Raw genomic sequence first — 26,725 nt, 5'->3', positions numbered from 1 at the left:
CAGCCAAGGCTTTACCTAGCAGGACAAAGATGCAGGCGAGGATTGCAATGAGTGCCCCTCTGCTCAGGCTGACGGGAAGGACGTAGGCCTCAGCGTTGCAGGACATCACCATGCCGTCATCGTCGCAGCTGCACACATGCACGGTCAGCGTGCCCGTGCTGCTCAGCACAGGGCGGCCATTGTCGCTGATCAGGATGGGGAGGTAAAAGGTGTTCTGCTCATGCTGTCTGAAGCCAGAGCGCCTTGTCAAAATCCACGCCGTATTGTCTAGGGGTGGACAACAAACGGAGAGGAGAACTTATACACAGAGCAAGTACGTTCAGCAGAAAAGGAAGGTTAAAAAAAATCACCACTAGGCCCACATCCACTTGTTTTCCCTCCTTTTTTTTTATTGTTTTTAATCAGTTTGTCACTAATCAGCATTTTGCCACTGCATCCCTTATTCCAATATCTTCTCAGGCCATAGCTTGAAACCTCCAAGGCATACACACCTTACGAGGTGTTTTTAACCTTTCTGACATAAAGTGCCCAAAGCAAAGTCACAGCCTTCAGGTTTAGCTAGAAGAGCTTTCAAAAGGCCGAACAGAAATGAACAGTTGAGGGCAACTTGTTGTCCCTGTTTGTTCTTGCTCAGCAGCTTTTCTAGACATTGCTCTTAAGAGCTGCCAGCATTTTGGGGATACTGGTGTATAACCCTTGCGGACATGTTAAGGTTGTCTTTATGTTTTTTGATACATGGCATGGCCATCTGCTTGAGGCAATAAGAAGACAAAGGAAAAAAGAAACCAGCTTGCTATTCGAAAGAGCAGTGAGTTGAAAATTTTGCAACTAAACATTTTTTCAATGAAATACAAGGAATTTCATTGACACTTTTGCCATCGAAAAGTCAGACTACTTTGTTGTCATTGCCAGAATTGCTCTGTTTTGATTGACCATTCTGCTTCATTTAGTGTGGCTACCACCTGTCTTCTATAAGAACTTGAAACAAAATGAATCAAAATGATGCTGTGGAAACAAAAGAGCAAGAGAATGACCAAACTGCAAATTGCTTTTAATTTTCATTTCAAGGGTAATTCCTACTTCTAGGGCTTTTCCTCCATATTCATCATGTTTTTTTTTTTTTTTCTTTAAAAGTCAACATCTCCCGGTGGCTTTTGAATTTCTTTCTATATTCCCTCCCTCAGATTCCTCAAGCTGTGCACCAAGTTTCCTAACTAGAAAGAAATTGGATCCAGGAATTTGTCCTTCTCAAGTCTTATCTCAGAAATACCACAGCAAACCCTTTGGAGGTCTGTGATGATTTTGCCTGTGCTGACTTTCAAGTTTTGTGGCCTCAGAGACTTTTGGAAAGTGCAAGGCTGAATGTCTCCAATGTGATCTGGGCCACCAGGGTATGTAAAGGAAGCTGCAGGAAAATTGGCCCTTTACAAACATGTTTGCAAATCTTGGGCCAGCTAAGATAGATGGGGAACAAAGGTAACCTCTTCCTCTTTTGGCAGACCTACAGCCCCCGACCCTGTGTGGTGATGCTGGGGGATTTTGAGGAGTTGAGTCTTGTGCACTTTCTTTTACTACTTAGTTTGTTTCCTGTTCCCTTGGTTCAAAAGTAGCTGCAGTGTGGCCATTCACTTTCAGGTTGTTACTGATGTATGTTTGCTATGCTTGGAAACGCAGGACGCCAACCAGCTGTTCCTGGCTGGATTGGCAAGAAACTTTCTGATCACAAGTAGACTGTGAAAAAGCCCCAAATTCAACAAGTTCCATTTCCTTATTATTTCCCTGTCAATTCACCACCGAAATTTAAATCTGTGGTGATTTTCCTCAGTGCAGAGACTGACTGACTTGCAGGTAAATCAGCTGTATTATCTGCTGTTGTCTGAACATCAGAAATTATCTGATGGCTTTTAGGAGCGCTATCAGCAGTGTTACATACAGCCAGCTATGGAATATATGCAAACTCAAGCTAGATTCTCTAGACTTCCCTGCTGGATTTTAACTATGCTGCAAGTTCCATATTTCGTGCTGCAAATCTTATGGCATGAGGCAGCAGTGGCCCACATAAGTACTGAGAATCAGGCTCCATGGTTCATCAGATTAGTTTGAATTGTGACATGTTTTTAAAAGCAATCTTAGGATCTTTTATTTCTTACACTTTGATGACATTTCAAGCTTTCACTCTGAAAGCGTAAAATACTGAAGAGTGCGTGTGTCTCTTTGTGAATATGTAATGAAATTGTATTGTCTCATTAAATCACGTAATCCCAAGAGCTGGGGCTTTGAGAAGAACCACCAAGTAGCACCAGATGCAGGCTGAAATCCCCAAAGTTGCTTAAAACTGGTAATGAGTCAGCGTTTGCTGATTTCACCACTTTTTAATACACTGTGCAGCTCTGAACATGTGCAGCTAGTATGCACAGACGTAGACAGACACATTTCCACTGATGTGTGCCAAGATGCAGTGGCGATCAGTACCCTGTGGCTGCCAAGGCTCATGGGCAAGTGGTGTGTGTTCCCCTCCTGCAAGCCTCCCTCTCCTCCCTCCTGGGGCACACACGTGGTTTCTCACCCTCAGGCTGTTTATGTGCCCTCTAGTAAATGCTTCCCAGTATTAAAAACACATCTTTTCATCATGGGGTCTGATTTAGCATGAGGAAAAGCAGCCCAAAGGGCAGAAAATGGCAAAGTGTCTGGATTTATGCTGCGTCAGTGGAAATGTCTGAATCATCTTAACAGTGTCGTAGTTTGGTTGCATTTCTCTTTCCTGGGTGAAAGACTCACTTTCTTTAAACTGGCTTACAATAGAAGTCACAAATTCCATTCAGGTGACAGCAAACTTTCATTTTATGTGAAATTGCTCTTTGTGAAGGAAAAAGACTTCATTATTCTGAGCTCGTCGTACTTTGCCTGTAGAAAAAATCACAGGCAGTGAATGTGACTGAAGCTGTGCAAAACCGGTTAGTGAGCGAACTCAAATGTTTTTAAGCATAATTCTCTCTTTTTTTTTTTTTTCAGGCTGAGAAACAAGTTTCCATAATCAAATATTGAAGGAGATATATGTAATATGTATGTGTATGTGTGTTATATACATATACATATTTTTGCAGTGATGTGTTGACCGTATCATCTAGGTCTTAAATATTCTTGGCTATGTAATTCCCTTGGTGACTTTCAGCATAATGTTTCATCCTTTTTGCTTTGTTTTGCTTTGTACTAGGCAGGCATCCAAATCATCCCTAAGGAATCACTCTACCTGTTACTCCACAACTGCAGTGTGTTGGTGCCAAAGCTTGTTGTGTGACTCATCAAAAGCCAATGTGATTTGATGTGCTGCTGCAGTGCAAAGGACATGCTGGAATGGGATGCAGCACAGTAGAAACTGGAATACGCAATTTTCTTCCAACTTTGATATCTGTTAAGCCCCAGCCATCAGCAAAATAGGGCTTGTGAGGACATGAAAGCCTCATTATATTAAAATAAAGCACGATAAGAATGCACAGTATTTTTGCATCACAGCTTCCAGTTACAGCGTCTTTGTCTCGCAGAGGGCTGGATGGTAGCACATAGCTACAGCGCTGAGCAGAGACAATGAAGAGCACAGTGTGGTGGGTCCCCATGCCCCTGAGATCACCTTGAGCATGAAAACCATACTTCTTCCAGGCATGCAAGTTGGTGTGCTTGTGACAGCAAGCCTTGGAGCATCTCCTTCTTGCCATTTGCTGCCCCAATGGAACTGATTTACCTCCCTGGAGAGGTCAAGGGTAAGTAATCACTGTGTAGGTCCAAACACCAAGATCGGAGCTAAGCTCTTCTCACAAGAAAGGCTTTTTTCTAATCTCTGCATGAATCTGTACAGTGACAGAGGACGGTTAGCCTAAAAGTTGTTTGGTTTTACAACTAATTTCAATAATTATGAATGGTTATTGATAATACGACAAAATATTTCACCAGGGGTGGGAGAAAGAGTACAAGGAAGCAGGTAATGCAGACATGACTGTTTTCAGAAGGGATCACCTTTTTTTCTGAGGGATTTTCAGCTCATTGCTTTTGTGCTCTGTCATGCCAAAGTGCGAGGTAGACCTCAGGGTCTCCCTGAAAGGGTGTGAAGAAGAAGGGTAGGGAAGGAAGAAATAGCTAACAATTTTCCTAGGAAAATTTAAATGCAACGGGGAAGACTTCTAGAGGCTTCCATTGACAGTCGTGATGGTGGTACAACACTGATGCCTGCACCCATCAAAATGGCTACTACCTTCATTAATGCCTGTTACCCAAAAATGGAGGAGAGCAGGTAAGGGTCAACAGGAGATCAGCTCAGAGTTTAATCTGGAAATGCGGTAAGCCTATTTTGTGGCTCATCCCATTCTTACAGCAAGTCTCTTTTGCCAGTTGCTTCCCAGCATAATCTTACCTGGAGCTACAAGCAGGACGAAGATGGATCGCTGATGCCCTCGGTCAGTAACCAAAGGGACAGGAGACCCCAGCTCAATTCCCTGCTTGATCACGTATGCCCTGTATGTCCTTGAGAAGTCATTCAGGCCCAGATCTTTGCAGATCCTTACATGTCTATTGCCCTCTGATTTTAGTGAACTCAAAGTGAACCAAGCATGTAAGTAGATTAATTTCTCCTTACCTCAGATCCCCGTCTACGAAGTGGAGACAATAGGATTTCTCTGTCTGCCAGAGATATGGGGAGAATGAATAGCCTAAAGTAGTTCTTAGAGACTATAATGACAAGGGCCAAAGAAATATGCAAAACAGCTCATCAGAATGCAAACCGTGATCTATCTGTTGCTTGGTATAAATCATGGTTTTAATTGTTACCAGGAAGGCTGCATGTCTTGCAGTTTTTCTTACCACTGTATGGGATGACCAAGTAACCAGCATGATTGCTAATCTGCATAGTGTCTTCCCACAGCCTGGGAAGTATTGCTGTCTCATGGTTAGATGCACAGGCTGTGAGGAGCAAGGTGGGTTCTGTTCCTTGTCTTGCCACCCTGTGACATGCAGTATATCTAAACCCCTGTGAATAAGTCATATAATTTATATACTACTTAGGGGTCCCTAGATGAAAATAGAAATATAATTTATTGTTACTGAAATGACTACTGCACTCCAAATTTCTGAGGCAGTAAATTAACCCTTAATATGTATAGTCAAATAGTCAGTGATTTGATACTTCACATTTTTATTTCAGATTTGTAACCAACAATACCCTAAGCTTCTTGTGATATATATTTCTGGAAAACTGGTATTTTACAGAAAGTGGGAGGCACAGCCATTCAGTCACTGCTGTCACTATAAATTACAGCAAGTATGGCCTTAGACAGAAAAAGTGCATCTGATGCTGGGAATTTTGCGAGTTTCCTTTTTTAGAACAATGATGAACATGAACATGAACAGGATGAAATGAGCCTAGTTTGCCAAATGTTTTAGCAGTGGTTGTGTTTTATTTGCTTATTTATTTTGGCAATATATGTTCAAAAATAAAGGAGAGAGAGGTACAATGAGAGAGTGAAGGATAAACATGCAAGAAGCGGTGTGGGGAGACTTCAGGGACCCTACAGAAAAAAATGCTTTTGGGATGAAAAATCATTAGTATGCTGTGGAGGAGGGCTCCAGGGCTCTGCAAGCAGCATCTTTTAAGATGTGTTTAGTTAGTGAAGGCAGGGGCTTGTTTATTGGCCTATATGTTGCTCTTTCATATGCCTGCAGAGGCACAGATGGGGGCTTATGGAAATAAGTGTGACAAGTAAGCATGTGTGCTTATGTGGGAGTAGGATCAGCACTCTGCCTGGGACTGGTCATGGATGCTGCAGGTGCCTTTCTCCCCATTTATAACAGAATTGCTTGCTGATTAGTGGTGCATTGAATACTAAACTCCTACTGATATCCAGCCCCTTCATACCGACTTTCAGTGCACCAGTTCAATCAAGGCCATCCTTCTTCCCCACTGAAGGCTGGTGTGGACCAGTATTTGTTGCTTGGCACCGTTGTTTGCCCATGGAGGTCCTGTATCAGCAACAGTGATATGAAGGCATGCTCACAGCAGGCTTTTCCTGCAGGCTCCAAAGCAACAAAAACTTCCCCAGAAGAAGCAAATTCCACTGGTGTGGATATGCAAATGCCAGTGTTTTGCCATGAGTCCTCCTCACTGGTATTTCAGTTTCTGCTTAACCCATCTCACATTGATGTTTAGCTGTATTCCAAGTCACCCCTCAAGGCTCTGCATCTCCTCCCTACCTCCCTCTCTTTCCTAGGCACTCAATGAGGATGTGCAAAGAGGAGGAAAAAAAGTGCTTGGGGAAAAAGATTGGAACAATACGAGAACCTTCCCTTTCAGTGCCTGGAAGAAAACATGAAGAGTACAAAAAAGAGCAATGTAATTTCCTTCAGATTTGTCTCCCTGTTCCAGTTTCTAGCCTACCTTTAAGCATCTCCTTTTGAATGAATGCAATTTCCACTCCGGTAATCTGAGATGCCTGCAGCCTGACCACAAGATCTGAATTTGCACAAAACACTGGCACATTTCCTTGAAGAAGAAAAATGGGCCTATTGCTATAGAATATTTATAGAGAAGGAAATATCATATAACCTTCAAGTATATTAAGTAATATGTCATTTTATCTCTGCCTTTAAGGAGCAGGTGTCACTTGGTATTATTTGAAATGGCAGTCTTATCAAACACTGTAAGTCACAGCCTCTCAAGTCCAACTCAGACGTTAGAAATTAGAGTAGCTAACTGCCCATGTCCACTCTGATTACCTTGATTGTCCCTCAGAGTAAAGTTGGGGTTGTTGGCTGCTTCCGGAGCCAGGCTGTAGTAGAAGTGCTGACCATCCTGTGGGTCATCCCGGTCGATGGCACTCACTGTCTGGATCAGCTACAGAATACGAGAACAAAGCAGAAGTAGGTGAGAAGCAAAATGTATGTAATCATCTAAACAAGCAAATAAGTTAATATATATATTATATATGTAAATATAAGCAACTTGGAGCATTTGAATAAAACTTTCTTGCAGAGGTACAGCAGATGAATCAAGAGGAGACTCAAAACCTCACAGGCTTCATTTTATTTTGCTATGATCATGCAAGTCACTTTAAAACAAAGGAGGAGATAGTCAGTTTTATTCAAATAACAGACACTTTTCTCCCTTGTGTCCCTATCTTCTGTTACACATTTTTCTCTTCTTTTGAGGCTCCAGGGTGTTCAGAAAATACATCATGTATTAAGGAGCTTGTAAGAAAGCCCATGCTTATTTTCAGCTTCATTTTGCAGGTAAAAAAAGACTTGAGGTTGATTTTTTATCACTCTCAATTTTAAATCAATTAAGCTCTTCCCAAGAAGTCAGTGTAAAACAAAGAAAATGCAACTATGCAGATGCTTTGCATGTGCAACAAGTAACACTAAGGAAAGAAACCAAGACAATACAAAATCCAGAAAGAGTTTTGTCACCTCACTTATGGAGGCTTGGTGAAGTAGGTACAACAAATTGAAGCACAGTGAGCTGTAGCTCTGTCAGTAAAAATTCTAAAATCTTTTCAAACAAAGAATAGGTCTTCACCTGGATTTTTGCATTCCAAGCTATTTTTGGATTCAGGGACAAATGACAGACACGTAAAGTCTTATTTAGCACATTAGAACCAATTTCAGAACTTTTTGAAATGAGGCAGAAGTCCCACTTAGTGTGCTTTCAAAACAAGGAAAAAGGCTGGGCAATAATTTCTATTCCCTGTATTATTAAGGGCATCTTTAAGTTAGTAGAATGAAATTATCCTGTGTAAGATTTTTAGTAGGACAGCTGTCCTAGCAGTGAATAACTATTTTATTCTGCTTCACAGCAAGCTGGGAGGAGCTCCACTGAATGAGCAGTGATATTGCTAGTATAATTTTTCTCTTCGTAAATCATCAGTTGTGCATCTGTGCACTTAAACTATGTTTATCAGATGTGAATTAGGAGATACAGGTCCCCACTGTGAACCCTGGGTGGTGAAGCACCAGGTTGCATCCACACAAGCTATAAGCAGTAGAAATTGTACCACCATCAGCGAGGGAGAGCTCCTGTCCATGTGTGATACAGGCAGACCTTGTTTGAGGGCTTTGATGGGGTTTTAGAAGGGGTAGGAGCAAAGAGGCGTCACAGTTTGCTTGAAGGTACGGGTTTACAGTGTGTGGAGCTGGAAGTCCTGTGTTATCTATGATTCTCCGTAATCTCCAGTTCACAGCAGAACAGATTCAGTTTGTCACCCCTTTGAAGCTGATGTAGTATATTATGTGCAGCTCCCATAAGTCAGGGTGCTTAAGGCTCTTATAAATAGGGTCTTTTAAAAGTAAGACTTGTCACTCACACACGGGCCGGGCTGACTCTGTGGCATTTCTTATAACACTTGTCCTCTATTTGTTGCTGCTACAGGACACACCATCTGTTTGCCTGCTGGCACCTGCCCAAAGGAAGGCTTTATTTCAGCAGTGAAGCGTATGGTGGAGTGAGTTTGGAAACTACTGAAGGAGAAAAAATGGTGCTCTACTATATGATGCTAATACTGGTGTAATGCGCTTGCCCTTGGACAGCAGCACAGGTAACTGCTGAAGAGAGCTCAGGTGCACCATTTGGTTAGCTGAGCCCTGTTTTCCATGCCTAGTCTGTTTGTTGTGCTTTCTCCATGCGGGACAACCTTGCCCCCTGCCAGTCCCCATCATTTCCAGCATTTCTCACCTGTCCTGCTTTGGCATTTTCGCAAACAAAAGATTCGTAGAACTTTGCAAACTCCGGCGCGTTGTCGTTCACGTCCAGGACTTTCACTGTCACAGAGACACTGCCCACCTGCGAGGGATTGTCTGGAAGGAGATGGGAGAACGTAAAGAAAGGCAACGTGTGACAAGGAAAAAAAGATGTCTCCCTACTCTGCTGAAGAGGTAAAGCAGTGTGTTTTGCTACTGATTTGTGTTAAATTAATTTTTTCTATAAGGAACTGAGTTTGCTTGCAGGTTATGTGACTCAGAGTGATGTTGCAAATGCTGCTTCATCTATCCTGGCTTCCCATCTGGTCACATCATTTTCAAACAAATTCCTTTGGATGCAAAAGGACCTTCAACCTGGTCCAATCTAATGGGACTATTTCTATAACAAAAGTTTTAGACACTGCCCCATAGTTACAGCTTTGACTGGGAAATACTGTTTGTTGAGCCTTGGTACTGGCGGCATGAGTTATGTTGAGGCTATTTTTAGGGGATAGTCTTGTTATTTAGAGCTTGTTGGAAATGGTAATTCTGCATTTCATTTTTGCTCAGAACCTATATTCCCGAACATAAAAATATTGTGTCAAGTTTTTGATACTTTGTACAGGGGGTTAAAATGCAATAACACATGAAATTGTACAGAAAAGCTTTCAATGAAGCTTAAAATCACAATGAAAATTTTACATTCTGCATGATATCATTTGTGATATTTCTGTCCCACTGGTTCATTAGCTCTCTTGCCCAGTACATCCAGACATCATTTCACATATCTTCACAGTTTCCAAACTCAGTAGCCAAAGAACATGTTTTTTTACTGTTTTTTTTTTTTCCTCCCAGAACAACGTTTTCCCTTATTAAAAGATAAAATGAAACTCTAAGAAGAGATTAAAAAAATAAAAATAAAAATAAATTCATGATTAGGAGATAAGGAGCAAAAATCCAGAAAATTCTTAAAAGTTAAGCTTGTCTTAGCTATCCAGCCTCATGCATTTATTTCCAAATATATCTCACTTTATAGCATGAAATGATGTGTTCGTATAAACAATAGAGAATTTTCTTACACTCGGGAATTTTCTTAAAAGTTCAGTGTACTGAATCCATAAAGTGTGTCACATTTTATTGAGATAATATTCTTAAACTATATTGTTTCTCCCTGATTTATAATTTAGTCCTTCAGCTTCCCACATATCCATACATATCTTACTAACACACCTGTCATTGTGGCGTATGAATGTCTGCATTCACACTCAGTAATATTCATCTAACTTCTGAAACTAGAAGCTTTATTCAGGAGCCCACAACTATGGCATTTTCGAAACTATTTACTAAATTAAAATATTGTGCTGTACATGTACAGAGCAAAACTGACAGAGGATGGGCAGAGGATGAGTCAAAGGCAGACATGCCTTCATATTGCTCTCACCCTGGAGTGCTGCTATAGGGCTGCTTCTACAGACTCGTGCGTGTAAGTGGGTCTACATGGAATTGCAATGACCATTGGTGGCTGAAAATAAAACTAGCATTGAAACAGATGGGGTGAGATCCTGTCACATCACCAGCCCCTCTCACTACTAAAACGGTGACAGGAAGGCTTTGCATGCTGGAACAGCCTACAAATATGTGGCAGATTCACCCTGACTCTTGCGAAATATTCCCCCTGCTAACTTCACATTGGTTGACTGTGTTTTGGGCCAGCTTCTCAATTTTTCCCCTCTCAGACTGACCCATATCTCTGGTACAGCCTGGATGTGTAGGAAGTGCTCTCAGACATGAGGAACAGCTCAGCTATTGGCAGCAAGCTTCTAAAAATCTGCTGCCCCTCAGCAAATGAACTGAAATCCTGAGCAAACACTATGTGGAACAAAGAGATTTCAGGTGAAGATTGGATGAATGTTTTATTTTATTTGCTCATATATCCTTAGCTCCCTTATGAAACTCAGCAAAATTTTTCGTAGTGTCACTACATAATGATCAGCATCTCCTTGTTCTCATAGGCTTGGTAAATACCTGGCACCGATGAATCCTGAGCTGAGTTTTAGCTCACTGTGAAAGCTGAAAATCTAATAAGATTCAGTTGCTCTGGGGTTTTCGTACAAGAGGATCACAAAGCACCCTCCCCAAATCATTCATGCAGAGAGCAGATGGTGATGCCACTCACTCCCTACTGGCCCAGAGCAGATTTCCACCAGCAACCTAGCAGTGAAAGCATCGTTGCTGCCTGCCAGTCCCTGCACCACGCAATCCTCCCAGGTAGGACTGGCAGCTGCACAGCCTTTGCAGCTTCTGCTTTTGCTGCCTAGTCCTTCTGGAGAAACAGAGCTCTTGCAGAAACATATTTCATGAAGAGTTTTAAATAAATCCCTAGAATACTAACGACAAGAAAAAGCAGCACTCTGCATTTAATTGCCAGCCTCTACTCCTCCCACCGCTCTGTGAAAAGGAGCATAAAAAATAAATAAAATGCAGCATTTGCTTGTTGATGTCAGAAGGGTAATTCAGTTGATACGGCTTCCCACTCAATACATAAGAACATCTGAATTGCTGAATTCAGGTCTCTCAGCCTGCTTTGTCTATTATATCTCTTTAATCTATGTACAGTCTGCATTCTCCTTACTCAGCTCCATGGCCAGCACTGTGATGTTGTGCCAAGAAACATCCTCCCGATCTAGAGGTCTTGCAGTCATCAGTGCTCCTGATGTAATGTCGACATAAAAGAACCGCCCCGGATCGCTGCTCCTGTCAATCGAGTATCTGCAAGAGTACAGATTGAAAATATTTTGCAACTCTTGTTAAAACTGGATGTTACGTACACCAAAGTACCCCAGCAATGGGAATACTGTCGCATATAGCAGATCCACATTCTTCCACAACCTAGCTGTGTGCTCCATTGACTTATCTAGGTACAGTGAGATGCATGAAAAACTTGTAGTTCGCACGTCTAATGGAATTTAACAGCGAGCACTGCTGGGATGGAGCTGGAAGACAGGGAGATTTAATGCAAGCAGCCTCAAAGCAAGGAACAGCTCAGCACAGGAACATCTGCTTTACAGAGAAAATGTGTCAATGAGGAGCGCAAGTTCTTTTTCTAAGCTAAGTAATTATACCCTTTCCTTGGGCACAATTCAGACTGTATGAAAATGACTTTACACCAGCTCCTTCTCTGGGCACTCAGGCTGATGAGGAGGAACCGTTCCTTTCCTTTCCTTGTGCTTTTGCATTCTCTCTTCCTTCAGGAGAATGAACTCCACCTGCATCGTGAGCCATCCTACTGACTGAGCTATGTCCGTGCAAGGGGGATGGTGTCTGTCTTTCTCCTATCAAGCAAGAAAAATTGGTCCCTCTGTGAGGTTGGTTCATCATAATTACTGAGCCTGCCTGGCCAGAAAACTTTGTCAGGCAGCTGACTGACAGCTGTCACTGCTGCTCTCAGTCAGAGGGGCACCGTGCCCTGTGCCAGGGCTGCCTGCAGGGCAGTGGTGAAGGGGGGGTCCCTGAGAGGGGACGCCTGCTGGCTTTGCCCCTGACTTTTCCCAGAGGAGAGTAGATCTTGCATGCAACCTGAGCACCTAAACTCTGCCTCCCAGCTGCACAGCTGGGCTTGCTGCTGCTGCTGCTGCTGCTGCCCCTCGTAAGCGCTGCCATGCAGGAGGCAGCCTTCACCTCTTGCTGGAAGAGCCGCAGACTAGGCTGCAGTACTGTATAGAACCCTGCAACGATGGGGATGGCTGGGGGTGAGTTAGGCAGCCTGAGTTCGAAAGCCCAGCTCTCAGGGCTCCTCCTTGCTTCTGCCCTGAGCCTCTTCCACAAACTAAGCCAGGGCTGATGCAGTTGGTACGTTGGTATCTTCCTGTTTTTCCTGCCTAATCTCTAACAGATTTCTGGTTTCACTGGTAATGGCCAGCAGAAATGAGTTGCACTTGCCCTGTACGTGCCATGTTCGCCATTCAGCTCCATGGATGTATTCCTTGTGTTTGATATGTCATAAATACTCTCAGGTTTTATATCAATCTGCAAGTTGCACAAATCATGTTCCGTCAGCTTTTCTTTCAGCAGATGGCAGGACTGGTGGCAAATACATTTTTGCAGGGTGTGTAAAATACTCAGTACCCTTCAAATGCTCTTAACAGCAGTTTGTACAAGTCGCCTTCCCAGCTAATTATGTTAGCATGGTAAGAGATCCTCTGGCAAAAACCACCCATGCGCTTATGCAAATGCCACAGCCTAGAACAGAGCCCAGACTTATTCTCTCTCCTTTTTTTGTTGTTGTTCTTTCTTCGAAGTTGATGGGAATTGAAAGCATTAGTCATAACAGATGCTGAATAGGGCTTGTTGTTCTGAATTTTCTCCTTTCAGCAAAAGCACATTCACTGGAACGAGCGTGCCAGCCCGTTCTTTATATAGGGACATATTAAATTGGGATATGAAGTACTGTTAGGCTACGCTGTTGTGAAACAAACAGCATTCTTTTCCACTTTTTTCAGAAAAATGAAAGAGGGTGGAAAAGCAGGTTTGCTTCCCTTCCCCTCCCAATCCTTTGCATTTCAAATAAAGAGATTTCTGAGCCACTGGATTTATTTAGGAAATAAGTATGAATGTTGCTATATTTTGCTATAATAATTATTTTTGCATGAAGGCTATAAAAAGAATTTCTCTCTGACAGTTTAAGGCCAACGAGTATCTGAAATTTAATATGGCCTTGTGATTAGTGGTGCAGTATTAATCACCAGTGTCAAGAGGCACAGGTGGAGTCTTTGTCTGGGTTCTCCATACACCTTCTCCTGTTAATAAGACCTGCTCCTTCACACTTGTTGCCACTTTACTCTTCAGGTAATCTTCCCAAATCACTTGAAAACAATCATAATGTAGAGGACTGAAGAGTTGCCCTGTGTTTGATGAGCCCTCCTGAATTGTCACCTGACTTTTCCATAATTGAGAAGATGGCCCAGACCCCATCCAAAGGAGGGGTCAGATGTCAGTTTAAATTTCAGATGGATTCCATCTTGTGTAACAAAATGTGTTATCTGGTATTTTGTTCTTCTTATCTTGCTTTGCCCTGTGCAAAGTGAATCCAGAGCAAGCCCAAAAAGTTGCCAGACAGATACTGTGCAGAGTTCTTTTGTATGCAAGACCACATTAGAGGTAAAAACAGGTACTTAACATCTGCATTTTAGTTAGCATTACAAATGGTATTCAAAGAGCATTTCTTTTCTTTTTTTCCCCCCTTTTTCCTTTATCCCAGTCATTTTATATGTACAACGTGTGGAGGAGGAAGGAGGGAAGAAAGGAAGGAAAGTGGGATGGGAGGAAGATGGGAAGGAAAGAAGGTGGCAAGGAACAGAGTTACAGAGAAATCTCTGGAATTTATAACTTTTTTTTTTTAATATATCTTTGGTAATGCATTCTGTGCTTTCTAGAGTACTGCTTCATCAAGGGAAGTCACTGGGAGACTCTGAAGAAAACTAAGATAAAATCTCATTAAATATAACAATGAACACTTCTACCCTATGATAACACCACAGAATTATTTTATACTATTTTGAGCAGATTTGCACAAATCTGTTTGTGCTGCAGTATTTGGATAAAGCTAGACAGTAATCAGCAAAATAAGATGTGGGCAGTAAAAAAGTTTAAGGTAATGAAATCGCGATGCACACAGTATGATGCTTTAGTTTTATTGAAGAATTTGAGACATCATGAGAAATAAGATAACTTCATAACGTAGGTAGAAAAGGCAGGTATATTAAAACAGCAGAGATGAAAAAATTAATAAGAGCAGTAACACAGAAAGCAGAATCATTAAGAAAAACAGGCTTTGTGCCTGGTTAGATCTCCCAGCTGAAGCCCACAGAGTTGCTTGTACAGATTTCACTTCCTTCGAAAACTCCAAATGCTCACTGTTTTGGCTCTCCCTGGTATTTCCCAGTGGTTGTCCTGAACGCAGAGAGCTCAGAAGCTGGACCAACACCAGTTAAGGCACACAGCAGCTCAGCACCCAAAGCTTTTCTCAGATGAGAGGTACAGATGACCTGCTGGGATTATTAACTCACAGACACCTGGAGCTTCTGCAGGTTATGAAAATCAGTATGTGAGCTGGCCTCAGAGAAAACCGGTCTTCCCTGAAAAACTGGGCTGATTTGGCCACCACTATGGAAAAGAGCACTGCAATTGCACAAGTCTGCCCCTATGACTCCTTGCTGAGTTGCAGCTATGCAGCTTCCATGGCTATAAATACACCTTTTACCTTTCTTAACTCCTTATGGGGTTATCTAGCTCTACAGAACTGACCAGACACTATATAATTCAGTGGCTCATGCATATTTATCAGCATGTATTCAAACTACTCCAAATGTAGCTGTGCATTTCAGCTGTTGACAAAGACAGGTTGCACATAGAAATGGCTTTGAAACAGAAGGGAGAGAGAGAAGAAGCAAGCTCGTTACCTTCCCCTCAGTACTACAGCAGATTCCCAGCAGTGCTGTCAGGTCTTGTGTTCAGGTTGTGCTGGCAAAGGTCTGGGCTTTGTTTTTCATGTACCCTGTCAGGGCCTGTCTGACCAGTTCATTGCAATGCTAGGTGCAGATGTCCTCCACACCACAGAAAACAGAAAGGTGAGCTCCTGCTTTGCTTCGCCAATTGCAACAAGGCCCCTCAATGTATGAGATCTGGTTTGATTAAACCTACTGATGACTACAACAGGTTGGAAAAAGAGTCCCTCCCACCTGTCCTGTCTCAGCCCTGTCACCAGTTCATCAACTGGATGTACCAGGGAACGCTCCTGGGGGTACACACAAAGAGAGGACAGACCTGATCGAGTTGTTGGTCACGTCTGGGTCCTTGGCAGAAATGATCTGTATGGTGGTTCCAATCTCCACGTCCTCAGGCACCTCCACAAAATAAAAGCTGGGCTCAAACACAGGAGGCTCATCCACATCCTCCACGCTGATGTGAACCGTGGTGGTGTCTCGGAAAGGACCCAGGTTCAGGAATCGCATTTCCAGGTGGGGGTTGGCACCCTCTACTTTCAACGTGTAGCTTTTCTTGCTCTCAAAGCTTAGAGGCTAAGAAGAGAAAAATTAAATCTAGCATTAGGCACACTGGCCATGTGATTTAGGCCATATCTTTGTAATTTTCAAAAGTAAAAGATGCCTTCTAATATAAGCCGATTCTCCCTTTTTAAAATAAATCTTAACCATGATTTTTAATTATAAGGGTAACAAAGATAAATATTTGCAGATAGAGACAAAGCACCAAATGACAGTTGTATTGGCAGTGGCACTGCCTGCATCTTTTTCTTTCATTTTTAATTTGACAGTTGAACTGAAAAAGTCAGGAGAAATATATTTGCAGCTCTGTTTAATGTATGTATTCTTTCATTCTTCTTGGTGAAATTAAAACAAAAGTGGCCATACCACCCCCACGTTGTGATTCACAGTTTCACTCCTCTCTGGGGTTAAAACAAACAAACAAACAAACAAAAAACAGGCAGAAACAGGTATATTGGGAGCACCTGAACAGAGGGCAAAGACAGGAAGAGCCAGTTCCTCAGAAACAGGTCCTGGTGGCACTGATAGGGACACTTGCATATGATGTGGAGGTCCCAGTTAGGTTCCCCTTTTCTCCCTGATGAGATCTGAGTCTCATCTGCAGAGAGCCCTGGCTGCCAAGCTCCTAAATGGCTCTAGTGGCTGTAGGGGACAGGGCCAGCCTCTCTTGCAGGATCCTGCTCCAGTTCGCATCAGTAATCCATCCTTCCTAGAGGTGTTTTTTTTTTTTTTTTTTTACTTCCTCAGTAAATGTCCTAAGCACAAGTTCCCACTCTAGGTGTGCTGGGTGCTAGAATTTGAACCTCCTCCCTGCTTAGAGAAAAGTTTAATTTCAAAGTATTATGAGCTACCCCTGGCTTCTTCCTGGTGAAGCTCTTTCACTTTTCATTAAATACTCAAGTATTATTTGAAACAGGGAGCTGGAATGGCTCTTGTTCTTACTGAGATAATGGATAAAGAGAGATGAGCTTCCTCTGTTACTATTTTCATGAATTTGATTTCCTTTCTACATAAAACTACTTATTTGGGGAACATGGATATAGAAATTATTGATGCCAACACTGAAGTTTTTAATAAATAAATCTTTCATTTTCCTCCTTTCTCCTTTTCACAGATCCCTGAAGAAAATGGAGCCTCTCCAAAACCTGCTCAGACCTAAATGGAGATCTCCATATTTAGCATGAATTTTACCAGTCCTAATGAGAAATGACTAAAAGCATCTGACAACCAGAATGACAGCATGGAAGGGTCAGCCCAAAGCACACAACATTTTTTCACCAGATTACGTACACCTTACAGAGGACACAGTCATACCTTCCAGGCTGCAGTTAGAAGTTATGAGCAAGCCCACTGTGGTTAAATGGTCACAACCCTTTGCTTCTACACTCCGTGAGTTTTAATGCTGGAAGCCAGCACAACTGGATCCCTTTAACCGGCACAGCTCTTGAGCGAGAAAAGTTTTGTACCAGGAAAGAAATTGCCCAATTCTCAGGTTTGTCCAGTGGGAAATTATATTAATTTTTGTTACATGGATGGCTTTCAAAATGTGTGCCTGTATTTGGACGCAGGGATTTGAGTGCTGTGTGGAACTACCACGCACCCTCAGCTCACTCAGACTCCAGTAAGACCATGGTTGCTCCCATTCAACACCTTTGCTTTTTCCTGTTCAGCTCTTTCATTTTGAAGACCAACCACCAAAGTGGGGCAAAGAGGTGGGCACAAAAATGGAGGAGAGGGAGGATGCCAAAGGAATTGGAAGACAAAAGCACAGAGACCATTATTGAAGTAGCGAAGTCCTCCTTGGCCAGTTCCAACCCATCTCTTTTCTGCCTTGCACAATACTGCAGCTGGGCAATTCTGCAGCCACGAGATGTGTATTAGTTTAACAACATCAGTAGAAGTTTCACATGCTCAGACATGGCAGGATTATATATTACAGGCCTCAAAACACCTCCTGAATTCAGTGGAGGCTTCACTTCTTCTTCACTGCTGCAACAGCTTCTTTCTTCAGAAGTGGAAACACTGCAGTGTCATTTTATTGATTTCACAGTAAAATTACAAGTGCCAAGGTCCTGCAAATGAATGTCTGACCAAAGGCTGCAGTTCTGGCAATCACAAAGGTAAAACTGTCTCGGCATATAGTACGTGAGTACTGGAATGGGAACTGCTTCTCTTGTGCTGGGGCAGATGAAGACCCTGTATTACTGGAGATGCTGTGCAGCCATACAATACGTGCTGTGCAACCTGTGGCAGCAGGCACAAGCAGAGGATCTAAAACTTACTCCTGATGCCCTCTGTTCCACCTGGTAAATCAGTGACTACTGCAGGCATAGCACCTGTCAGCAAGGATTTAAGTAGATCCACAAATATATTACCATTACTACAGAGTCATTATGGTCTACCAATTGCATATTTAAGCATTGTTAAAATAGCAATAAAATATATTCACATGATCAAGCAATAGTTATTGTCCATAACAATGGGAGCATGCAATGCAAAGCTTCCTAAACATATACTAAGAAAGAGGCCATTACATCTCCTGATTTCTCATGTGAAGAAAAGTGTGCGAGAAACATTGCACGTATACTAAAAAGCTGAGTTGTATAAAGAGCAGTTAAATCACAGAAACACTTAAAGCTATAAAATCCAACTACTTTAGGAAAAGACTTAATTGCCTGAAGTGCTCTAGTTAGAAAAAAACGAAAAATCGAACGTGCTAGGCCACCACACTTCTGATGCTCCTGGGCTCAGACCAGCTCAGTTTGCTTTGGGCTCCTTCACTGTCAACTGCGGCTTAAACTTCTGAACCTGTCATGTGCCAGTGCCTCAACACAGCCGCCCCCTCATCAGATTTGTCTTCTGTGGGTGTGTTCAAACCTTTCCCCAATGATGCTCCCATGGGGAGAGCAAGCAGGTCGTCTCCTGTGAAGGTCACAGCTGAGAGGAGAGGCACCTCACAGAAACATCTCCCTGCCCTCATCCACCGTTCCCCAGTGCTGAGACAGGCACCAAGGGATTCACAGGTGTGATTTAGCACTGTGATAAAGCAGTTCACTGGGCAGTGGATGGCAAGGAGGGCAGCATGGGGCTCTGTCCTGGGCACTGGGGTTGATGCTGGCAGGACAACCCACCTCTGCTCCGCAGCAGCATGAAAGTGAAGGCAGGGAGAAGGGAGAGGCTGTCGCTGCGGTGAGTAGCAGCCTCATGGATGGGGAGCTTTACAGGCACTGCAACTCCTCAAGAGGTGCTTAGCGTTGTGTGGGACTAGTTAGCTGAGATAAGTGCACTTAAACAAGCGGTGGTCTTCTCTGTAACTGTGAATTCCAACTTTTTGATGTCCAGGATAAAAACAGGATTAACGTTAGTTATTTCTTTTGGGAAATCTGTCTAGAAAAACGAAAGGGAAAGTTTCTTTCAAAGAAGATTTCTTTCTGGCTTTAGAAATTCTCTCTCTATGCTCACTGTGATATCCTTTTCTAACAATACCAATTGCATTTTTTTTTAAATTGTTGAGTGGATCCAAAGGACGGCTTTTCCAATGTTTGGCTATGGATAACCATAATGTTACAGACAGCTGCAGGTATATATAGTATTTTACAAACATTTATGTACAGTAGATGGATTGAGCAGTGTGATGCCAGTACATATCCTGTATGACTCATGCCACAAACTTTTGTAACTTCTCCTCCTCATACAAATGGACATCTAGTAAAACGTTATTTGGAATAACAAAAGTCAAGCTTATCAACATATGTACTCCAAAGAAACTTTTTTTCCCATCAATAAGTGAAAAATTACAGTAGATTTTTCATTCAACATCCGTTTCATTCCTGCAAAGCACTTAAGCACATGCTTAACTTTAGTGACCAGTGCACATAAACGAGCGTTGGAGAGAGGCGACCATAAATACATGCTTAAATGCTTTACTGTAGGGCATGCAGACTTGCAGGGTCAAATCTATTCCATGTGTTGTTCCATTTTCGTGCACAATTTTGTCCCAGGCTATTTAAAGGGAGAATATATTTCCTTATTAGTACACTAGATACATTTAGGCAGAAATATGGTTACAATTTCATAACCTAGAAATGGAGTTGAACTTCTAGCATTTATGTAAGATTGTAGAATAAATATCCTATAGTGGGGAGTCTAGCAAAATAGTCTATTTCTTTCTGCATAGCCTGCGGTACAGAGCACTAGCAGTTTCACAGCTGCCATTTTAGAGACAGCTTCTTCTAGCCTAATTAGCATTTATGGATCTTCAAGCAGCAATTAAAAAAAACTGCCTGGGTTTTATTGGTTTATAAATAATTCTAAGGCATGTTTTATTATTGTTTGTGGGACACCAGAGTGAAAAATGTGTACAGTTCAAATGCAAATATTGATCTAATTTCTTGCATTGTAGGATAATTAAGCTACAGAGAATATTTAAATAGATAAATAGTGAATCAGAATATTCCTCTGGTGGGAAAAGACATGTTTATGCTGATGCTGTCCCCACTTCTTAAAGGCTGTGCCTAAGAATGCGGTCTGTTTTCATATTTCAGCAATGATTGTTAAAGAAATGGTGTTTTATAGCAGGAAAGGGGCTACTGTCATGTAATGGGAACCAAGTTACTACAGGCGTAAGGGAATATTGCACACATAAAATGTAACCAAGACTGTTAGACATATAAATTACTATAAAAATGAACTTTACTACCTTTCTCACAGTTATGATGCCAACTTGGTAATTAGGATCAGTGTTAATATCAAAGACATCCAGTCCATCTCCATCCACAAGGCTGTATTTCATCTCTGCATTAATGCCTTCATCCAGGTCTTTAGCAACCACGCGGCCCACAGTGGAGCTGACAGGAGCAGACTCCAGCACGCTCATCTGATAATGCTCTGGCACAAGCAGCAGAGAGGGACAGGGGAAAGAAAAGCAAGTTGTGAAAAGGAACTGAAAACTGCACAGCAGTTCAAAGAGTAGATTGGGGCAGGCCATGATACCGCCTAGTCTGCCAGGAATCTCTCCCACCTTTCTTGGAGCTGAAACAGCAGTGTGATATTCTTTAAAAAGCCACAGCCAGACTGAATTGCTAGGGAACATTTTATTTAGGTGTTTGTCATATCAACAGGTTTATTCAAAGGGTTCTTTTCAAAACAGCAGTATACCTGAAAAGGGGAACTCTAGCTAAAAAAAATAGGGCAATTAACACCAGTGCTGTTGCAGCCATGATATATAGCAGGGTATGAAAAAAAAAAATTAATAGGACAGGCATCTTTTATTAGATCAGCTTGCACAGCTGGAATAAACACACAAGTTCTGAGCACCATAAATCTTTCCTCAGGTCTGTCCAAACTTCTTTTTCAGCCCTGAACAATGCTTTGAGAGCTCAGAAGCTTGCCTGTTTTTTTCCAAATTTAACAGTTACTCTATTAAAATGTACTACGTCTCCCTACAAACCTTGTCTTGAGCACATTTGGTGCATCACTAATTTGCTTAGCAGCAAGCCTGGGGAAAGAAAGAAAGGCTATTTTAAAAATACGCTTTTTAAAAATATAAATGCCATATCTAAAATACTTTCCTGCCATCATACTTTATGTCCAAACCTTCCTTGCTACACTCTGCCCAATTATTGAGTTTTACAAGGCAGAGTAATACCAAGGATAGGGTTTGATATATTCTCATTTTCCTTAATCAATACTTTGATATCAAACAGTTACAATTCACGCCATTTTCAAAAGAGGATTGGCAATGATATGTTCAATAATTTGCTGTGAAGGGAGAAGAAAATTGGAGGTTGATGTTTCTTGCTGGTCTTAGTGGAGTGTTTTGTTTTAGCAATGCAACATGCAGAAACAGATGGAGAAGAATAGCAACAAAAAGAACTGCAGGAGGTTTTGTTTCTCAGCCAGATAAGAAAAATGGCAAAACTAAAATTGCTTGAGATTGATCTATACTACCAAAAAATTGACTTTATTTAAAAATAAAAAAATTGTAGAACCCTTGAAAGCTTTAGTTCAAACAAATCTGAAATGTTTCTTTCCAATTTTTAAAAGTAATGTAGAATTATGTAGATAAATTTGATCTAAAATAATTTTACAAAAGAAAGCAAAATATTGAAAATCTTACTTTGAGACTAATTTCTGTAAATACAAAGTAATGTTTCTGATAAGAGTGGAGGTGCCTTTCTTTCCATTGCATTAACTGTTGATGGTATGTATTTTAGGGTTTAACTGTATATTGCCAAGTTTTAGATGTACCTTTACGGGAGAACAGTCTTCACAACAGCATACTCTATGCTAACAGCACAGTGATCAGATGCTCCCCTGCAGTGGCCTGGCTGGAGTGGTGAATTAATTATCTTTCAACTTCCAGTGCTGCCACATGTCCCTGATATGATGGACATCTTTTTGGAGATAGGATGAGGAGCGAACCAGGGCAGAAATAGCAGCCAAAGGCAATGGCCATGAGCAGTCTAGGAACACAAAAGTTCTTTTCCTTCCTTCCTTCCTTCCTTCCTTCCTTCCTTCCTTCCTTCCCTCCTTCCTTCCTTCCTTCCTTCCCTCCTTCCTTCCTTCCTTCCTTCCCTCCTTCCTTCCTTCTTTCCTTCTCTCTTTCTCTCTTTCTTTCTCTCTCTCTCTTTCTCTTTCTTTCTTTCTTTCTCTCTTTCTTTCTTTCTTTCTTTCTTTCTTTCTTTCTTTCTTTCTTTCTTTCTTTCTTTCTTTCTTTCTTTCTTTCTTTCTTTCTTTCTTTTTCTTTCTCTTTTTCTCTTTCTTTCTCTCTCCCCCCCGCCCCTCCCCCCTTCTCTCTTTCTGTAAATTAATTTTCCTCCCCTTAAAAAAAGTGTTGCTTTTGATGATTTTTGGCAGTTGGAAACCTTTTTTGAAAGACAAACTATTGAATGCTCCGTTTTGACATTTTCTGAAGGAAAGTTCCTTCTTTGATCTGAAATTCTGCTCATCTCCAGTTATCGCTATACTGAGTTGGAAATAGCTGTAATGAGAGCAAATAGCAGCTGTGCAGCTCAGCCACCCCTTTCTGCCCATCCTGACATGGTGGATACTCACTCTGTGGAAATCTGGGTGGATTGTCATTGACATCAGAGAGGGTGATGTTGACTGTGGTGGTTCCAGCTAATCCTCCCAGCTGTCCACCCATATCCTTGGCCTGGATAATCACTTCGTAATATTCTTTTGCTTCTCTGTCCATGTTCATCAGAGCTGTCCTAATTAAGCCTGTGAGATTGAGAAGGGAAAGGGGTTTCAGGAACAAAAGAAATGGCCATTAAAGAGTGCACAAACAAGGCAGAGTGGTCTTGCTTCTGCATCGTACTCCCTACATAAAGAATGAGACCACTCTGCGTTCAGTCTCACCTTTGCTGGCACAGTAAAGTTCACCCAAATTAAATTTAGGTTAACAGAAGGTGTGAATTTTAAAGGAGCCCAGTTAAAGTGCATCAGCTGTGGGGCAGGCTGTCTGTTCAAAATTAAAACGCTGCCTTCCAAGGGAGCTGGAAAAGTATTTCGGGAACGGTGTGCGCAGTGCTGAGTTTCGCCCCTGCTCAGGCTGAAAACGTCTGCACAAAAGGTGGAAGCAACGTGACCAGCGAAAAGCTAGACCACGACGAGTTTTACAGGGAGCCCCTCCACACGCAGCACTGGATGCAAGCCGAGGCAGGCCACGGGCTTTGCTCGCCTCCTAGGCCGGGGGCGATGGGATCGGAGTTTGTCGGGAGCTGGAAATGCCGCCCCTGTGCGAGCGAGAGGGCAGGGGTGGCCGTCCCTTTGCTGAGGGGCGACACTTCTGCGACAGGCCGTGAGGTGGCAGCAACGCTTCTCCTATGGAGGCTGCCAGCAGCCGGCCCCGGGAACCGGACACTGCAGCGCTCAGGGCCCATGCCAGGCCGGGCAGGGGTGTAGGGGTGTCCCACCACACGGCCGTGGTACGTGTTGGTGTCTCACTACACGATTGTGGTATATGTGGGTGTCCCACCACACAGCCATGGTATGTATGGGTGTCCTACCACACAACCATAGTATTTGTGGGTGTCCCACCACACGGCCGTGGTATATGTGGATGTCTCACCGCAAGGGCCATGGTATGTGTGGATGTCCCACCACACGGCTGTGATATATGTGGGTGTCCCAGCACCTGTCCCCCTCAGCCTGAGCACCTACCCTGTTCACGCATCTCAACATGCGCTGCTTGCACATCCAGACACTGCTGGCCTGAGTGATGTGTGTTTAGGCTTTATTTTTAGCAGACAGACAATGTATGGGTTTAATAAAAAAGCAGTAAAAAGATATTGCATTGGCAATTATCTCTGTATGTAAAAGGAAAGAAATAGCGACCAGAACTGAACAATTCACAGTGCACTATTTTATTTGTGCTACCTGGAGTCCTTAAGAGTCTCATCTTGCAAAGTTGAGCGACTCCAATGAAGTGCTGTAGCTCCCAATTCCCATGAATGTAAATAAGATATGAAAACGCATAGCACTTTGGAAAGTATTTTCTCCATAAACAAATACTTTGAAGGGAATTTCCACTCCTGGCTTGTCCTTAATACAGTACAAGCTAGATCTAAAAAAGACACTGGTGCCTGTGTTTGGGGCCTCTTGTCCCTAGACAAGGGCCAGTTCAGCACACCAGCACTCAGACCCACATCAGAGTCCCACACTCCCTCTTCTCCCACATCTAGGTCCATCTTCCTCTGAGAGGTTTGGCTTTTCTGGGAAAACAGTGCAGATAACTGGCATTTTTTTAAAGGAAAATGTAGGTTCCTACAAGGTCCCCATCACCTGGATGCTTGGCCTCCCTATGTAATGTCTGGTGGAGGGGGGGGGTCATACTTCTCCAAGCAGGACACAGCGTAGTGGCCATGCAGAGCAGGGAGTCTTCTATGCTGCTGCACACAACTGGTCGGCAAAGGAATAATCCCTTCCTTTGGGGAGGGCTCATATCCTCCAAAATTAGGTGCAGGTATCATTTCTTTTAGCAGACTGAGTGGGGCTCACTCTTAAAAAAATAGTAAAGAGCAGAGGCGATGTCCCTTCTTTTATATAACAGACAAATGGTTTCTTGGGATGAGAGAGACTCAGGTGCCTTTGCCTACTACACTTGAGGGGATTTAAATCCACATTTTTTACCTTCTAGGGGAATATGATCACGGATAGGTCATAAAAGTACTCTGGGAAAAAAAGTAGGAGGAGAATCTCAGCCTGTCTTTAAAGTGATTTACATATACATTAATACAACACCTGTGAGGCCAGCAGCAGAACAAGAACAGGAACACTATTCTTGAGCTAGTTTATGTTGGGAGGTGAACAATAAAGACACGAAGTGCTGCTAGCAGATGAATGTATTGAAATGGGTTGCCCACCACCAAGTGCTTTGCTCACTAGCCATCACTACAAAGGAATTGGTGATGATTTATGGACCAGTTCTGCTTTAGGAAAAGGTGAGAGGGACAATCGCATTTTGTGGGTTAGTGAATGCTGCAAGTTGGTTTAGGAAACTCGATTTGAGTTCTGTGCCTATGATGGGAGAACAGTTTCTGGATCACAACTGTATGCAGCCTAAATGGGTGCCCCGATGACTGCTTGTGAAGGCTGAGGCTGCCCTAAATGTGTCCTGAGATGCAGGACTAAGTGACTGGGAAATTTCTAAATGGAGAAAGAGGACATTTTCTGGGTTAAATAGCAACCAAGTACATGATTTTGTACTTAGGGACCTATCTTCTGCCTAAATTGCACTCCAGTTGTTAAATCTATACTGGATCTGAAGCTCAATATTGCCTCTGCTTTCTTAGAAATCATTCAACACTAACAAAAATTATGCCCTTATTTGTCCATGTTTTATAACCTGATTCCGAAATGAACATTACTGTTTTGCTTAGATGGTATAGGGCTGACTTGCCGCATACAAGTTTGTCTTTGGATAATGCACCTACTCCATAAACTGCTAACTTTCAGAAGTGGATTATGTAGGTTTTTTTTTTTTTTTTTCTTCTTATTTTGTACCCTACGGCTCAGCAGTGACTATCATCTCATGATTTTCTGACCTTAGCACTACAGATGCCCTTTAGAAACTGTCAAAACCTGTCAGATTCCTCTTCTGGATATAATCCTTAGATATATACAGAAAAAGAGTGAGAAAGCAAGTAAAGCAGAGAGGTTGTCTTGTAGATAAATTTAAGGTTATTAACAAGAACACCCTTAGGTAAAACTACTCCAGTAACTGCATCCTTCAACTTGTACTTTCCAGTTCTGGTTACCAACTAGATCTGTTGAAGTCATCATTGCAGTGATAAAAGCCAACAAGGATGTTTGCAGCATCAAACACACACAACTCCCTAACGAATGAATATGGTCATTCAGATGAACATATCACTGCAGAGAGCACATCCTTCTTCTGGGGTTCATTACAGCAGTCTTGTTCTAACCCTTTGAGTGCTGCCCTATGTTGGCTCCAAGCCATAGAAACATGTTTCTGTGGCCACAGTCATGGTGCACTGCTTTTTCTTTCTGCTTTAAATGTTTTCTTTCAGTTTTTACACTGGCTCATTCCCTGGTGAAATGATATACCTGTCCGAGAGTCCACAGAGAAATATGGTTGTCCTTGGAGAATACTGTACACTACTCTTGCACTGTTCCCATAGGTTGGGTCATCAGCATCTGTTGCTGTCACCTGGATAACAGAAGTGCCTGAAAAAATAAAACAACAAAACAAAACCAAACAAAACCGAACATGAGGTAAGACCTTGTGGGATAAAGAGCTATCTTGAAAAGTACACAGTTCAAAACAAATTGAAACATCTAACAAGCTTTCCCACACCAAGTTTCTCCATTTGATGCTGGAAGTGTTTGTACTTACTGCTCATACTTGTATCTCATTAGCACTAGAGATTAATAGGCATAAATTCATCAAGCATCTTTAAGAAGATATGAAAGTGCAAGTACTC

General features: G+C 42.3%; 1 protein-coding gene and 2 long non-coding RNA genes across 4 annotated transcripts in view; 2 read left to right on the top strand and 1 right to left on the bottom strand.

The window, feature by feature from the left end:
- Window positions 1-26,725, bottom strand: part of CDH20 (cadherin 20) — a 115,268-nt gene that overhangs the window by 2,200 nt on the left and 86,343 nt on the right. Inside the window, exons 5-12 of one of the 2 annotated variants that reach the window (XM_040548838.1) lie at window positions 26,349-26,468; window positions 22,833-23,000; window positions 20,476-20,663; window positions 15,538-15,791; window positions 11,348-11,484; window positions 8,711-8,832; window positions 6,760-6,877; window positions 16-267 (exon numbers count right to left, since the gene is read on the bottom strand). In XM_040548838.1, the coding sequence (XP_040404772.1) occupies window positions 16-267; window positions 6,760-6,877; window positions 8,711-8,832; window positions 11,348-11,484; window positions 15,538-15,791; window positions 20,476-20,663; window positions 22,833-23,000; window positions 26,349-26,468 (1,359 nt within the window). Of the gene's footprint in view, window positions 1-15; window positions 268-4,011; window positions 4,704-6,759; window positions 6,878-8,710; window positions 8,833-11,347; window positions 11,485-15,537; window positions 15,792-20,475; window positions 20,664-22,832; window positions 23,001-26,348; window positions 26,469-26,725 lie in introns of those variants that run through there. The other variant, XM_040548839.1, reaches the window with a different exon arrangement.
- On the top strand, window positions 3,167-8,559 carry LOC121065772. Its single transcript, XR_005817305.1, has 3 exons — window positions 3,167-3,758; window positions 4,384-4,448; window positions 8,408-8,559. It is a non-coding gene; the product is annotated as an uncharacterized LOC121065772 (long non-coding RNA).
- LOC121065773 lies at window positions 11,506-18,231 on the top strand. Its single transcript, XR_005817306.1, has 2 exons — window positions 11,506-12,080; window positions 16,891-18,231. It is a non-coding gene; the product is annotated as an uncharacterized LOC121065773 (long non-coding RNA).

The sequence above is a fragment of the Cygnus olor genome, chromosome 2 (genome assembly GCF_009769625.2).
Source record: "Cygnus olor isolate bCygOlo1 chromosome 2, bCygOlo1.pri.v2, whole genome shotgun sequence".
NCBI lineage: Eukaryota > Metazoa > Chordata > Aves > Anseriformes > Anatidae > Cygnus > Cygnus olor.
The sequence above is the reverse complement of the archived record's forward strand: the minus strand, read 5'-3'. Positions and strand labels throughout refer to the sequence as shown.